Source organism: Babylonia areolata, chromosome 15 (assembly GCF_041734735.1).
Source record: "Babylonia areolata isolate BAREFJ2019XMU chromosome 15, ASM4173473v1, whole genome shotgun sequence".
Taxonomy (NCBI): domain Eukaryota; kingdom Metazoa; phylum Mollusca; class Gastropoda; order Neogastropoda; family Buccinidae; genus Babylonia; species Babylonia areolata.
In genome coordinates, this window is record NC_134890.1 from 34,045,872 (window position 1) to 34,059,746 (window position 13,875).

Below are 13,875 nucleotides of genomic sequence, written 5' to 3' on the forward strand. Positions count from 1 at the left end.
CTCCCATAGTTCCAAATCCAAGTCAAGCATTTTCTAAAGTTCTTTATCACTTCATTTATCAATCCAGCCAGCCTTCCACTGCATTCAACCGTTTCATGTGTGCATTCAGTTAACTTATCTTTTTTTTTCGCCTGTATTTGTGTACGTCAGTGCAATGCAATGTAGTTTTTCCCTTAACTGACTTTGAGCGTGTGCATGTTTCTTTACTCTTTTTTTTTTCTCTCTCTCTCTCTCTTGAATTCATTCATTTCACCCATTGCACCAATTTCATTTATCTTTCAATGTCAGCCAACCAAGTAAGTGCATGGGTAACTCCTTGATCATGACTGTGCTTTTGCTGTGAAGAAGACAAGTATTAGAGTTTTTCAGCTCAGTGCTCCCAGCTTTACCCACTGACCACTGGCAGCTCCAGGACCGTGATTCACACCAGGGATCTTCATATTGAAAGTCCGTGAGGGGCTGGGTTCAAATCCTGCTCTTACCCTTTCTACTAAGTTTGAGTGGAAAATTAAACTGAGTGTCTAGTCATTTGGATAAGACGGTCCCATGTGCAGCATGCACGTGGTGCACTGAAAAAGAACCCATGGCAACAAAGTTTTGTACTCTGGCAAAATTATGCAAAATAAATCCTCTCTTATAGGTACTCAAATATATGCATGCATTCAAAGCTTGACTAATGCGTTGGGTAATGCTATCAGGCATCTGTCTTTAGTGCATATGTGGTAAATTTATAAGACATATATATCGTCCAAATGCCAAGGCGCCTCCTTGAGAAACTGAATCAAAGAAACAGAAAGTCCAACACTTTAACCACTCCGCATCCATCCATTCCTTCTTTTTTAAGTGTCCAGATACATAGTATGAAACAACAATATTAATTTGGGGATCGCTGTACACATGATTGAAAAGCTGCTGTATGTATATACGTGCTACACTCGGATGCTGCTTATATAATTGTTGTAAAACTTCCATTTTCGAGTCACGTGATCAAAGTTTTGGAATGGCGGCACTTCACGAATCTAAACTGAGCATAGTTCAAGGAATATACGACCTTCGTTTCATCGACACTGCCTGAGATCATCATTTATTACATATATAGATAAAGCTCATTCAGACTTAAAATTGGAATGCTGTTTGTGACTTTAAATGGATACACAGGCGATACGTTTGGAGTTAATTGTTACACTTCCAGATGAATGCAAACCGACACATTGATTTAAACAGACGACAGGAGAAATTGTCCAGCAGACGACCCATTGACGATTGAATGCGAAGTTCGCAGCATAGTGAAAATCTAAGGTATGGTAATATGAACTTAATATGGTGTGTTTGTAAAGCATAACGTGGCCTTTTAGAGAATCATTCAAGTTTCTATGATTAGGACAAGTGAAATAGTACCGGGCGGATTCGTAGGTAGTTTCGATCTTTTCTTAAATGATCGGTGTATTTCAAATAATGATATAAGTATACTAAATAGAGTCGGTGCTAGAGATCGCGACGAGTGAAACGCTTGATCAACATTCGACAAATAAGTTGTCTACGCTGAATGTAGATCGAATTATACACGCAACACGGTCGCATAATTAAATGTTACAGTTTCAAGAACTTTAAGTTTTATGGTACATGAGAGACGCACAGACACATTAACAAGCATGATATGCACGTTTGGTCTTATTGTATGCTGTGTATCAGTGTATGTATACATGTACATCATCAGTAATCTGTATCTTGTAGTGATCATTGCTGTACATTCAATTACACTACTTTCACATATTTGCAAACACACACAGACAAACACACACACACACACACACACACGCACACACACACACACAGGTATCTGAGTTTACCTCTACCCATAGTTTCTTTGTCTTTGTATACACAGGACACTGATGAACTGACAATGATTACCATGCTCTCTCACACACACATGTGCACACACACACACACACACACACACACACACACAGATACACACAGATACACACACACACAATCACACCATGTACCACACCACACCACACATGCACATGCTATTTCAGTGGAGTTGCTACTGTTATGTGCATTTTGCTGAGCTGTTACACTCATGCAGAAAATACTATGGTTAGATGGAGAAAAATGATTTATTGCCCTTCCACAAGTCCGTGTACATGATTTAGCTTCATGTACAGAACTTTGTTAAGTTGTGGCTAGTGGATGTCATCCAGATCTACTGGCTCAGAATTTTGAGGTTCCTGCTGTCCTGGAGAATATGTTCAGTGATCTAGTTTGCCTTTCCTCATCACATGCGCATAGTGAGTGGAACAGTATGGAGGCATTTGTGCATGTGACTTGACTTTATTGTTTTCTGTCCCCAGACAAAAGTTACCAGCTTTTGTCTGGACAGTCAGTGGTATTTTATTATCATTTCATGAATTTCAATAGCTAAGGGAAGATCACCATAGAAATTTATTTCATTGATACTCTGACGATGTTATGTCTCAAAAGTTGACCAAAAATTAGTGAAAAAGAAATGTTTCTTCAATCTGTTTGGTACAAATGACTGAGTCAGGAAACAATACCCTATTTTGATTTTTGTTTTTCTTTGAGCATTATATTTACAGGACTGCACAAAAAAGAAAAAGCTGACTGATTGATGGTCTTATCAAAAGATTTTAACTCCAGAAACAATACCCTATTGTGATGTTTGTTTTTCTTTGAGATTTATGATTGTTGGACTGCACAAAAAAGAAAAAGCTGACTGATTGATGGTCTTATCAAAAGATTTTAACTCCGGAAACAATACCCTATTGTGATTTTTGTTTTTCTGTGATATTTATGATTGTTGGACTGCACCAAAAAAAGAAAAAGCTGATTGATGATCATGTCTATATAAATTTTAACATGGCAAGACTTTGTTGGGCAGCAGGGTGAACAATAAAATTACCAATACTCACGTAGGGTTTAATCTGAAATTTGTAAAGCTTGGGACTTGATGTCCTTGCCCAGGGAAAATAAATAGGACATTTGGAAATATATATAGGACAAAGTGTCCAACTGCCTATAAAAATCATTTTGATACTTTCAGTTACACTTTCATAAGAGAAGTCTTCATTTACCTGACTTCCATGTCTCAAGAGACAGAAGTCAGAAATGGAAAGAGTGCCTATTTGACTTCTAAGTAACCTCTCCCACCCCCTAAAGTCCAACATGAGGCACAAGAGTGTCCTGTATGAGATCAATGCCATGGTAACAACTTATACATGAATACCCAAAGGAAACACTGTCATAATAATGGGTGATAAACTACATGTTTATATATATAATAATATATAATATACATGCTGGTTTGAATTTATTTCAGTTGTGCCAGTGCTTAAGTACTCAAAAGTAAACTAATAAAAGCAGATGCAATGATGCATCTTGTGTCATAAACATTGACTGCAATGCAGGACATCTGGCAAAAAATTAATTGGACGAGGTACTGATTATATTTTGAATGTTTTGATAATTTTCAAGAACTATCAGCCCAGCGTCTGATGTCTGACACTCAGATGAATCCCAGCCCCTGTTTCCAATCACGAGTTCTGACAGAAAACAGGCCAATTTTTTCATTGACAGATTGAACTGAGGATTGAAAATTATCCTCAGATCCTTCACTTACCTTTTGTGTGTGTGTGTGTGTGTGTGTGAGAGAGAGAGAGAGAGAGAGCTGACACACTTATATTACAGGCTACGTTAGAATAATTTGTTGTTTTATTTCAGTCAGTGAAGTAGCCAGCATGGGTGAAGAGTTTCACATGAAATTTGTGAAGCCGAGGAATGGTGACCTTGACCCAAGGCTGGTGGAAGCATCCAGTGTGAGTAAAACTAAAAGACTTTGCCTTGTGTTTGTTTCCTCCTCCTCCTACTCCTACCCTTCCCCTTCATTTGCCAACAATAGTATGGGAAGGGTAGGGAGGGATAAATCAGTTAACACCTTTGAAGTTGTTGGAAACCTTTAGTAGTTTATATTCTTTATTCTCAGTATATACTATAATTGAAAAAAAAAATTAATAAGGGATGAAACTCCAGTCATGCCATGCACAACAAAAGGCTCTCTCCCTTAGAGTCTTAACTTGAAGTAAGAGAAATCAAATGACACCTAGTTCCAGTCAGAGTGTCTGACTGAGGTTTCATTTATTATCTCATCCCCAACTCACCACCCCCCTTTTAGAAAAATTAATGTTAAGATTTTAAAGTAATTTTGTTTGATTTTATTACAGAAGAATTATTTACTGTTTTATTTGTTTTCTTTCACTTTCAGTTGTCAAGCTCTGTTAACACACACACACACACGCACACACACACACACACACACACACACACACACACACACACACACACAGAGTTACAGTTATAATGTCTTTCAAATGATGAAACATTATGTTAAAATTATTTAATCATATTTTCATTTTGCTATCAAGTATCACTACTAATTTTTTGTTCTGATAATTTATATTCATATTACATGGTGATGTTTTGCAATCACTGGGTATGTCACTGTGTTAGATGCTGAAGGAGCATGGGCTGAGCCCAGAGTGGATTGACCAGGACCAGTGTTTGAGTGTGGACTCAGCTGGAAAGAACCACATCTACGTCATGGAGCCGTTTGAAGGGCCTGGCTTTGATCACCTCAAACTGCTGGGCTGTAGGTCAGTCAGGAAGTGTGTTGAGGAAGGGAGACTTGGCAGACAGGAGGAAGACTAAATGCTCCTTTTTATGTGTCCAGGCTGTCATTTGTGTTATACGTACATTATATGATATATGTGCTGTATGCTGTTTGTTTTTCTTTCAAACTGTGTGTGTGTGTGTGTTTGTGCACATGTGTTTTTCATTGCATGGATGACCATTTACATTCTAATTCTTGGAAAGAAGACATAATTCATGGCCATCAATGAGATGTTTACTTAATGACTGTTGATCACTGACGATTTTCAGATCTTTGAAAGTGATCATTTACATAATGATTATTGATGGTTTTCATATCTTTGAAAATGATTGTTTGCATTGTGGTCATTGTAAATGTTGGCACATTTGTAAATTAGATGAAAACAGGCCATTGAAAATCTACAGGAACTGAGGAAGGAAACAGGTTTACCAAAGGGGTTTGTGTGTGTGTGTGCGCGCGCGCATGCGCGTGCATGCGTGCACATGAGCCTGGTTATGTATTTTATGAAAGGCACCAATGTATTGTTCGTTAGTTGTAGAATGAGAAGATGGACAGGAATATAGCATAGAGCTTGCCCTGACTCAGCAAGTGATGGTGACTGTGTGCAGGTTGTTTGGGCCACAATGCATACTGGCCAGCCTCAACTTCAAAATGGTAAGACACTGTCATGCCTGTCTCTGTTCCTCTTCATTTTCCGATGTACACATGTCATGTTTAGGGAGGAAGGTGGCAGAATGGTTAAGTCACTTATCTACTCATACAATGTCTGCCAGGGTCTGGGATTGAATCCCAGTCTGGCCCTTTAGAGGGGAAGATGGTAGCCAGTGGTTAAGTGGCTTATCTGCCAACACAGTGTCTGTGACTGTGTGAGGGTCTGGGATTGAATCCTGGTCTCACCCTTTCTCCCAAGTTTGGAAAATCAAACTGAGCGTCTAGTCATTCCAGTGAGACTATAAACGGAAGTCATGCATTCAACATGCACTTGACACACTGAAAAAGAACCCATGGCAACAAATGTGTTGTTCTCTTGCAATATTCTGTACAAGAAATCTACTCTGATAGGTACACAAATGTGAAACTTGTAAGGCCTAACTAAGATGTTGGGTTATGCTGTTGGTCAAGCATCTGCATTGCTGATGTGGTGCAGCATATATTGATTTGTCTGGATGCAGTGATACCTTGACAAACTGAAACTGAAAGTAAAACACATGTTAAATGGTGGTGATTTACCTTTCCCTGTTCACCTGGTGTACATGGTGTTTTCCATGTGCAAGATGTGTGCAGTGCATTCTTTTTCATTTCTTTACACTTTGATACTTTCACTCCTCACCTGCTGTCCACTTGATTCATTTGTCATAAAGCACACACACACACACACACACACACACACACACACACACACACACACACACACACACACATTTGTCATACAACACACATGCACGCATAAACACACACACACACACACACACACACACTCTCTCTCTCACTTTTTCACTAAATCATTCAATCACTCACTAACAAATTACATGACTCAAAACCAAAAAGGGAATGAAATTTCACTATATGGAGGAAAAAAAAAAGAGAGAAAATGTAGATATAGATTATAATATGCTCACTGGCACATAAGCAGTCTGGACTGCAGGCATGGGAATGCACATGACACAGACCCCACAGTTTATACAGTTGTGTTAAATGCTTACTTAAAATCTCAGCAAGTATGCCAAGATCATTTTTTAGAACTAGTTATATTAAATGTCCTAAAACGGCTAAAGTTATCTTTCATTCTTTGTTGTTAGATCACTCTGCATTGGTGTTTGATATTTTACTAACATTTAAATATGATAAACTTATGATATTGACTTTTAACATTTGATTATAAATCTTATAGGGGAGGGGTGGAGTGGCCTGTATCTAGTTAACCTTTCCGCCGACTTCTCTGTCAGTCAGCCTGCCTGGAGTGAAACAAGGTCAGCTTAGCCAGAGCACAGCTAGACATTGCCTGTGCAAGAACTCAGAACTCAAAACGTTTTTACTCAAGGATTAAGATTTTAGGCAAATCCTATTCTTCCAATCTGTACTTGCTAATCTACATCTATTACAGATAGCACACACATAAATGAAGGGAAAAGGTATTCATGCAGAAGGACATACACAATGAAGAAAAGAACCCCTCCCCCTCCGCCTCCACACACACACACACGCACATGCACACACACATGCACACACACACACACACACAGACTGACAGATGGATAGGAAAGTGAGTCACAGAGAGAGAGAGAGATGTCATCAGTATTCAAGTTCCAGAAACATCCGGGTTTTCAAAAGGTACAGTATTGTTACTGCCTCTGAAATCTATGTATGGCAAGTACAACATACTACAGTGACTACCACCATCACCAATATTACTTGGACATTTGTCACGATTATGATAGAACAAAATGAATAAATTTATGCATACATAAAAAATAGAATGAAAAAAAGAAAAGAAAAGACAAAAGAAACAAAACAAAAGATAAATGAGAAAGCAAGAAAAGAACAAGAACAACAACAGCAACAATAACTGATACAATAAATGAGACATAACTGATATCTTTGTTACTGCCTACAATAATTAAAAGATCAGAGTTATTTACTGTTGCAAGGGGTGAAGATATTTATCATGCAGACTTGATTTGAATATAGATAGCGAACTGCCCATTCGTATGCCTGTGTGCAAAGGAAGGGAGTTCCACAGGGATGCACCTGAAAATGCAAAACTAGTTTTGAACATATCAATTCGGGTATATGGTAAAATGTGTTTGTTAGAGCAGTATCGGCATGAGGCTCACGTAAGCAGGTGTTTCAGATATTGTGGTGCCAAGTTATTGTACATGAGTAATGCTTTGTTGAATTCTAGCTGTTTTTGAAGTGGAAGGATATTTGATCTGGCTTGCTTTTCTAAAGTTGACAGTGAGTGATCTGCTAGAATTAATCTGGCTGCTCTCTTGTGGAGAGAATTTAGTTTCTTAAGATGAGCATCTGCAGCACAGCAGATGCATAGTTGACGTGAGAAAGACAGTGAGCGTGGAAGAACAATTTGCGAGCTTTACTGTCTGTGAAAGGTTTGAGCTGGTTGAGTAAAAACAGACTATGTGCCAACCTTTTACAATCAGTGTGAGCTTGCCATTTCAGTTCTTCATCAATTATGACTCCCAAGACACGGTGCTCGTGAACTTGATCAATTGAGTTATCGACATTCAGGTTGAGAACAAGGGGATTTTATTGATGCTTTTGTCTTGGCATAATAATCATACATCTTTGTTTTTGGGGGATGAACATGAAGTGTCATACAGTTGGATTTGCACCATTTAGAAACATCATTTAAGCCCGTTTGAAGAGAATTCTGAACTGAAGCAATACTGACAGCACTGGAATGAAGGGAAGTGTCATCTGCAAAAAGGTCACACATGACTGGAGCCTGATAAAGACAAAGGAAGATCATTAATAAATATGCAGATTAGAAGCGGCCCTAAAACAGATCCTTGAGGAACTCCACTTTTTATTGCTCCCATAGAAGAGACTCTACCATTGGTGAACACATGTTGTGTTCTGTCAGTAAGGAATGATTCGAAAAAGGACAGCGTGGTGGCATCTCTGAGATACAATGACAATTTGTAAGTAATATTTTGTGGTCAACAAGATAAAAAGTTTTCTGTAAGTCAAGAAAAACAGCACCTACGATTTCACTGCGGTTGATGCCAGACAACCATGAATCACACAGACGGACTAACGCTGTTTGACATGAGTGACGATGTCAGAAACCTGACTGAAAAGGATGGAAAAGTTTGTGTTTTTCAAGATATTGCATAAGATGTTTATGGATATGTCTTTCAAATGGTTTCAGCAACACTGACAGAAGTGAAATAGGTCTAAAGTTGTTCAGATCTGATGCATTTTTTTACTTTGGTAATGGAATAACTTTTGCTGATTTAAGAGCAGGGGGAATTATACCCTGTTCGATGCACAGGTTGACGTTGTATATGAATGTAACTTGTAAGGGGGACAGTGATGTAAGGAAGAGCAAGTTTTAATACAGAGGCATTGATACCTTCAGGTCCTTTTGATTTTTTGTTTCTTAGACTGGAATTGAAATGAGAGCACCAGCTTCATGGATTGCAAGAGGATTGCAAGAGATCGACTTAGACACATGGGGGTTGCTGTACTCAAACTACTGTATCTTTGGAACCACTCAGTCAATCTTGCAGAATTTTTCTTCATGTTAAGTTAATGCATAGAGATTGTTGCATATAGTCAGTTATGCTTGTGAACATCGATTTTATCTTCACACATCGCCGCCTGTTGAAGCAGTAACATGCTTCCTTTTCAGTGCATGGCTTTCTTCCTCTTTGTCAGTGTTGTCAGTGTGTTTCGTCTTTCGGATTGAACGGTGAATCAACACACTTCCGCCGAGTTCCTATCAGTAGTGAACTGAGAGTTTGGACTTTCATTCATGATAATATTTACAGCGTCAGCTAAAGTATACTGACGTGAAGCACGAATTTCGTTAGAAGTAGTGGGTTGAGTGTCCATAGGGAGTGTTGAGTGATCGCAGTTCAGCTTGCTTCGTTTGCCATCAAAACACGCGGTGAAAATGACACAAACAAAGGCAGTACGATATCGAGGCTGAATGTAAAGGACTGACCTTTCACCTTATGTAAATTTGTGACTTTATGTGATTGAGGGAAGAGAAGAGCGTCTTGGGAAGTCACTCTAATAGTTTTGTCGGCAGGCATCGCCTACAGTGGCGATCCCCTGCAGTCGGCGGGCGTTGCCTCAAGCAGCGTAAAGGTTAAAGAACATGGTTAAAAAGAAAATTTTTTTTTTAAAAGATGTTGGATGAGGGTTTGCATTCTTAGATGAGTGACATAGAATATTCTCTTCTGGAACTCCAGTTAAAAGAAATCCACAGGAAAGACACAGATGCATTCTAATTTTCATATAATTTCCCACATCATATCTATTCTCCTTCAGAGGTGTCGAATGTTCCCATTTTTTGATCATTTAGATTTTTATGCATGTATCTGTTTGTGAACTTTAATTTAGGTGTGTATTTTATATGAGCTTAATTCTTCTCAGTAGATTCTTTTATTATTTTTACATTCAACTTTGATAATAGTTGGTGCAAACAAAAAATATGAATTATTAATGATGGATATGTTGGTTGCAGGAATTACCACAGAAAAAGCGTCCTATCTACAGCATGTGTATGAAGGGAGTCGTCATTTGTTGCACTAATATGGACAAGAAGACAAGGGTCAGTTTAGTGTGTGTGTGTGTGTGCAAGCACTATCTACACATATGTAAGGCAGTGAACAGATCAGTGACTGTGGCCCATAAACATTTGGTGCAAATAATTGCTTTCAGTATTATTTTCAAGAGATTCAGTTTGATTTTTTTGGTGTTATGTATGATTCCTAATTTGGTGAAACGCATGATCTGAACACAATGTGTATATCTTACATGTCATATGAGGTTCCTGAGGCTTTACTTTGTTCCCAGATACTGTATGATGTGTGAACACTGTGCTGTCAGTGAAAGGTGTGTGTTGTGTGTCAGGACCAGGTGTGTAACACAGAGACTGTATGATGTGTGAACACTGTGCTGTCAGTGAAAGGTGTGTGTTGTGTGTCAGGACCAGGTGTACAACACAGAGACTGTATGATGTGTGAACACTGTGCTGTCAGTGAAAGGTGTGTGTTGTGTGTCAGGACCAGGTGTGCAACACAGAGACTGTATGATGTGTGAACACTGTGCTGTCAGTGAAAGGTGTGTGTTGTGTGTCAGGACCAGGTGTACAACACAGAGACTATGATGTGTGAACACTGTGCTGTCAGTGAAAGGTGTGTTGTGTCAGGACCAGGTGTACAACACAGACTGTATGATGTGTGAACACTGTGCTGTCAGTGAAAGGTGTGTGTTGTGTGTCAGGACCAAGTGTACAACACAGAGACTATGATGTGTGAACACTGTGCTGTCAGTGAAAGGTGTGTGTCAGGACCAGATGTACAACACAGACTTTATGTGTTGTGCTGTCAGTGAAAAGTGTGTTGTGTGTCAGGACCAGGTGTACAACACAGACTGTATGATGTGTGAACACTGTGCTGTCAGTGAAAGGTGTGTGTTGTGTGTCAGGACCAGGTGTACAACACAGACTGTATGATATGTGAACACTGTGCTTTCAGTGAAAGGTGTGTGTTGTGTCAGGACCAGGTGTGCAACACAGACTGTATATGTGAAAACTGCTGTCACTAGTGTCAGTGAAAGGTGTGTGTTGTGTGTCAGGACCAGGTGTACAACACAGACTGTATGATGTGTGAACACTGTGCTGTCAGTGAAAGGTGTGTGTTGTATGTCAGGACCAGGTGTACAACACAGAGACTATGATGTGTGAACACTGTGGTGTCAGTGAAAGGTGTGTGTTGTGTGTCAGGACCAGGTGTGCAACACAGAGACAGTATGATGTGTGAACATTGTGCTGTCAGTGAAAGGTGTGTGTTGTGTGTCAGGACCAGGTGTACAACACAGACTGTATGATATGTGAACACTGTGTTGTCAGTGAAAGGTGTGTGTTGTATGTCAGGACCAGGTGTGCAACACAGATACTGTATGATATGTGAACACTGTGCTGTCAGTGAAAGGTGTGTTGTGTGTCAGGACCAGGTGTACAACACAGAGACTGTATGATGTGTGAACACTGTGCTGTCAGTGAAAGGTGTGTTGTGTGTCATGACCAGGTGTGCAACACAGAGACTATGATGTGTGAATACTGTGCTGTCAGTGAAAGGTGTGTGTTGTGTGTCAGGACCAGTTGTACAACACAGACTATATGATGTGTGAACACTGTGCTGTCAGTGAAAGGTGTGTGTTGTGTGTCAGGACCAGGTGTACAACACAGAGACTATGATGTGTGAACACTGTGCTGTCAGTGAAAGGTGTGTTGTGTGTCAGGACCAGATTTACAACACAGACTGTATGTGTTGTGCTGTCAGTGAAAAGTGTGTTGTGTGTCAGGACCAGGTGTACAACACAGACTGTATGATGTGTGAACACTGTGCTGTCAGTGAAAGGTGTGTGTTGTGTGTCAGAACCAGGTGTACAACACAGGCTGTATGATGTGTGAACACTGTGCTGTCGGTGAAAGGTGTGTGTTGTGTGTCAGGACCAGGTGTACAACACAGACTGTATGATATGTGAACACTGTGCTGTCAGTGAAAGGTGTGTGTTGTGTGTCAGGACCAGGTGTACAACACAGGCTGTATGATGTGTGAACACTGTGCTGTCAGTGAAAGGTGTGTGTTGTGTGTCAGGACCAGGTGTGCAACACAGACTGTATGATGTGTGAACACTGTGCTGTCGGTGAAAGGTGTGTGTTGCGTGTCAGGACCAGGTGTACAGCACAGACTGTATGATGTGTGAACACTGCTGTCAGTGAAAAGTGTTTGTTGTATGTCAGGACCAGGTGTACAACACAGACTGTATGATGTGTGAACACTGTGCTGTCGGTGAAAGGTGTGTGTTGTGTGTCAGGACCAGGTGTACAACACAGACTGTATGATATGTGAACACTGTGCTGTCAGTGAAACGTGTGTTGTGTGTCAGGACCGGGTGTACAACACAGACTGTATGATATGTGAACACTGTGCTTTCAGTGAAAGGTGTGTGTTGTGTCAGGACCAGGTGTGCAACACAGACTGTATATGTGAAAACTGCTGTCACTAGTGTCAGTGAACGGTGTGTGTTGTGTGTCAGGACCAGGTGTACAACACAGACTGTATGATGTGTGAACACTGTGCTGTCAGTGAAAGGTGTGTGTTGTGTGTCAGGACCAGGTGTACAACACAGAGACTGTATGATGTGTGAATACTGTGCTGTCAGTGAAAGGTGTGCGTTGTGTGTCAGGACCAGATGTACAACACAGACTGTATGTGTTGTGCTGTCAGTGAAAAGTGTGTTGTGTGTCAGGACCAGGTGTACAACACAGACTGTATGATGTGTGAACACTGTGCTGTCAGTGAAAGGTGTGTGTTGTGTGTCAGGACCAGGTGTACAACACAGACTGTATGATGTGTGAACACTGTGCTGTCAGTCAGTGAAAAGTGTGTTGTGTGTCAGGACCAGGTGTGCAACACAGACTGCATGATGTGTGAACACTATGCTGTCAGTGAAAAGTGTGTGTTGTGTGTCAGGACCAGGTGTACAACACAGACTGTATGATGTGTGAACACTGTGCTGTCAGTGAAAAGTGTGTGTTGTGTCAGGACCAGGTGCACGACCTGGTGAAGTTGATGGCGGGGGAAGCCATCTGTCACCTGACGGACGACGTCACCCACCTGGTGGCTGGGGAAGTGGGCAGCCAGAAGTACACTGTGAGTGTCAGGCTTTCTGATTACTTGAACGTCTTAGGGGTCCCAGGGACTCCTTTCCATCATTTCTTCTTCTTCTTGGTTTATTGTCTATTCGCTACAAGGTGATTTAGACATGTACACATCCATATATAACAGCACACAAATACACACCTGTACCATAATTCTATGGGGTCCCTTCAGAGGATCACTCTGATGATTCACTTTCTAGCCTGCATTGCTGTACAGAAGGGGAGTCAACCATACCTTGTCATAAATGTCTACAATTCTGGGGTGAGGAAGGGAAACAACTCTTTTGTAGCAGACAGTCCTTGCGTCAGCTGCTCCAGTACACAGTTTTCGCTCTTTTAATTTGTTCACTGTAGACATTCTTAGAATGTCCTGTTCATCCGCAGTGTGTCCTTTCCATTTTCTAGGCGTCAGGATGCACTTTATGAGCTGTCAGAAGCCCAGAATTTCTAGAATGTGGGGATATTGTGCAGTTAACTGACACATAAGCAGCACACTTCAGTGTGCACTGACGGTGTGCAGGTGGCTGCCAGTCGCGGCACCCCCATCATGTCCATGGAGTGGGTGAAGGAAGCCTGGCAGATGGCCCAGCACAGGTCAGTTTTGTGAGTGTTTGGTGTGATTTACAAAGTTAGTTGGGCCAAAGTCAGGTGTTGTTAATTTTTGTGTGTGTGTGTGTGTGTGACAGTGTATGATATTTTAAGTGTTTTTTTTAGTTTATGAGTCATCAACACAGGAAAATGTGGTTTCTTGAAAGGTTTCAGGAAA

The 13,875-nt window shown here is 40.5% G+C and overlaps 1 protein-coding gene across 1 annotated transcript in view; it reads left to right on the forward strand.

The window, feature by feature from the left end:
• The first annotated feature begins 998 nt into the window (after positions 1-998).
• The window catches only part of LOC143290281 (DNA topoisomerase 2-binding protein 1-A-like), an 84,697-nt gene continuing 71,820 nt past the window's right edge, over positions 999-13,875 (forward strand). The window contains exons 1-7 of the mRNA XM_076599626.1: positions 999-1,299; positions 3,745-3,839; positions 4,531-4,673; positions 5,299-5,344; positions 9,903-9,989; positions 12,994-13,101; positions 13,630-13,703. Of these exons, the coding sequence (XP_076455741.1) occupies positions 3,762-3,839; positions 4,531-4,673; positions 5,299-5,344; positions 9,903-9,989; positions 12,994-13,101; positions 13,630-13,703 (536 nt within the window). The 5' untranslated portion in view covers positions 999-1,299; positions 3,745-3,761. The remainder of the gene's footprint in view (positions 1,300-3,744; positions 3,840-4,530; positions 4,674-5,298; positions 5,345-9,902; positions 9,990-12,993; positions 13,102-13,629; positions 13,704-13,875) is intronic.